Source organism: Nicotiana tomentosiformis, chromosome 5 (assembly GCF_000390325.3).
Source record: "Nicotiana tomentosiformis chromosome 5, ASM39032v3, whole genome shotgun sequence".
Lineage (NCBI taxonomy): Eukaryota > Viridiplantae > Streptophyta > Magnoliopsida > Solanales > Solanaceae > Nicotiana > Nicotiana tomentosiformis.
The window spans coordinates 102091486-102093869 of record NC_090816.1 but is presented as its reverse complement, the minus strand read 5'-3'; the positions used below and the strand labels follow the sequence as shown (position 1 = coordinate 102093869).

General features: G+C 41.8%; 1 protein-coding gene across 1 annotated transcript; it reads right to left on the bottom strand.

Annotated features, from left to right (window-relative positions):
- Positions 1-286: 286 nt before the first annotated feature.
- LOC138892895 (uncharacterized) lies at positions 287-745 on the bottom strand. Its single transcript, XM_070176648.1, has one exon. The coding sequence runs from the start codon at positions 743-745 to the stop codon at positions 287-289; it is 459 nt and encodes a 152-aa protein (XP_070032749.1).
- Between the last annotated feature and the right edge of the window lie 1639 nt (positions 746-2384).

Genomic DNA, 2384 nt, shown 5'->3' with positions numbered 1-2384 from the left:
ACTTCAACTCCAAGGTCGGCGGCTCTTTAATTGAAGGCTTTGTAGGAGGAGTTTTCCTATTTTCAAGATCCAGGGATAGTTTTCGGGGTGCATAGTTGTATGACCCCATTCCTTGCAAAGAATTCACACATTCCATGAAGCCATCCATCTCATTATTATCAAAGTTAAGCAAGACGGCCTCCAACATATCACCCACATTGATCGTGGCACTTGTATCATCAACAATCACATCAGTCACCAAGTCCACAAAAGAACACACTTCATTGCTATTTGGTTGCCACATAGATTAGCACACGTGGAACACCACCTTTTCATCACCCACCCGGAAAGTGAGTTCTCCGGCTTCCACATCAACAAGAGCCTTCCGTGTAGGAAGGAAAGGTCTTCCAAGAATAATCGGCACCTCGTAGTCCAATTCACAATCAAGAATGATAAAATCCGCCAGAAGAATAAATTTATCAACACGAACCAATACATATTCAATAACTTCCAATGGTCTCTTCATGGTGCGATCGACTATTTGTAATCTCATTGATATAGGACTTGGTTGCCCAATTCCCAAATTCTTGAAAACCGAATAGGGTATCAAATTGATACTTGCCCCAAGATCACAAAGAGCTTTAGCAAACTCGGCACTTCCAATGGTACAAGGGATTGTGAAAGCACCAGGATCTTCTAATTTAAGAGCCATTAAATGCACAATTGCACTCACTTGATGAGTGACTTTGATAGTTTCAAAATTCATCGACCGCTTCTTTGTCACCAAATCCTTCATAAGCTTTGCATAACCGGGCATTTGTTCCAAAGCTTCAACTAATGGCACATTGATCGAGAGACTCTTCATCATGTCAATGAACTTTTTAAATTGATTCTCGCCATTTTGCTGGAAAACCTTTGAGGATATGTAGGAGTAGGCTTAGGCAATGGTGCCTTAGCCTTTTGCACTACCAGTTCTAGTATGTCAATAACGTAATCCCTAGATGTGTTCACTTCTTCTTGAGTATCTTTCACATTGTCATCAATATCAATTTGCACTTGATCATGTGCTTGCACCACATTGTTCGGTATCTCTTCTTTTTGTACCACTTGCTCATCATCTACAAGTTGCCTTTGACTTGTGGTGGGTGCAACCCACCTCTTCCACTTGGTAGTGCCCCTTTAGGACGAGAATTTAAAGCTTGAGAGATTTGCCCCATTTGCACTTCTAAGTTGCAGATCGATGTGTTGTGTGAGGTAAGTTAAGCATCGGAATCAACATTCTTCTCCATCATCTGCTTGAACATGTTCTCAATACGCCCTATTTCATTGTTGGAAGAAATAGGACCATGGGAAGGATAAAGAGGCGGGTTACTCGGTTGTTGATACATCGGGGGACTTTGAAAACCCGACCCCTGATTGCCTTGATTGTTACCTCCCTAATTGCCTAGGTTATTGTTGTTATGCCAATTCCCTTGATTATTGCCACCACTCCAATTTTCATGATTGCTGTTGTTATTCCAATTGCTTTGATTATTTCCACCACTCCAATTACCTTGGTTGTGAGAATTCCAATTTCCTTGATTGTTTTGAGGTCACCATTGTTGTTGGCTTGGGTCTTGGAAGTTGTTTCTTTGCCCTTGAAAGTTGTTCACATATTGGACCTCTTCTTATTGGTCATTATAAGATTCATCTTGATCAAACCCACTATCTTCTTGCACAAAATTATCGACTCTTTGTTGCACTTGTGGACCCTTTGTTCTCAGTTTGTTCACCATCATGCTTACCCCTTCCATTGCATTGGCTTGCCTCGGGTTTTGCACTTGTTGAAGTTGAGCCTTTGACAATTGGTTCATGGTGGTAGTCAATTCGGCTATGGTTTGCCCATGGTCGTGAAAATCTTTATGAAGGTGAATCACATTGGGATCACCTTGTGGACCTTAACCCGGGATTGCCACGCCGATGAAGTATCCGCCATTTCATCCAAAATATCACACGCCTCCGCATAAGGTGTAGTCATGAAGTTCCCACCGGCAAGTTGATTTACTACACATTGGTTGGTTATGTTGATCCCCCGATAGAAAGTTTGTTGAATCATGTTCTCAGTCATATCGTTGTTGGGACACTCTTTAACCATTGTTCTATATCGTTCCCATATCTCGTGTAGTGGTTCATTGGGCTCTTTCTTGAATGCTAGAATTTCATCCCGAAGTATAGCCATGTGCCTGGGAGAGAAATAAATTTCTCCGCCAATTGATCCCAAGTATGAATGGAATGGTTTGGCAAACATTCCAACCAATCTAATGCTTTCCCCCGTAGAGATAAGGGAAAAAACCTTAGCCTCAAAGCATCCTCGGATACATTTGTTTGTTTACTTCCCCAACACGTAACCACGAACCCCTTCAAAT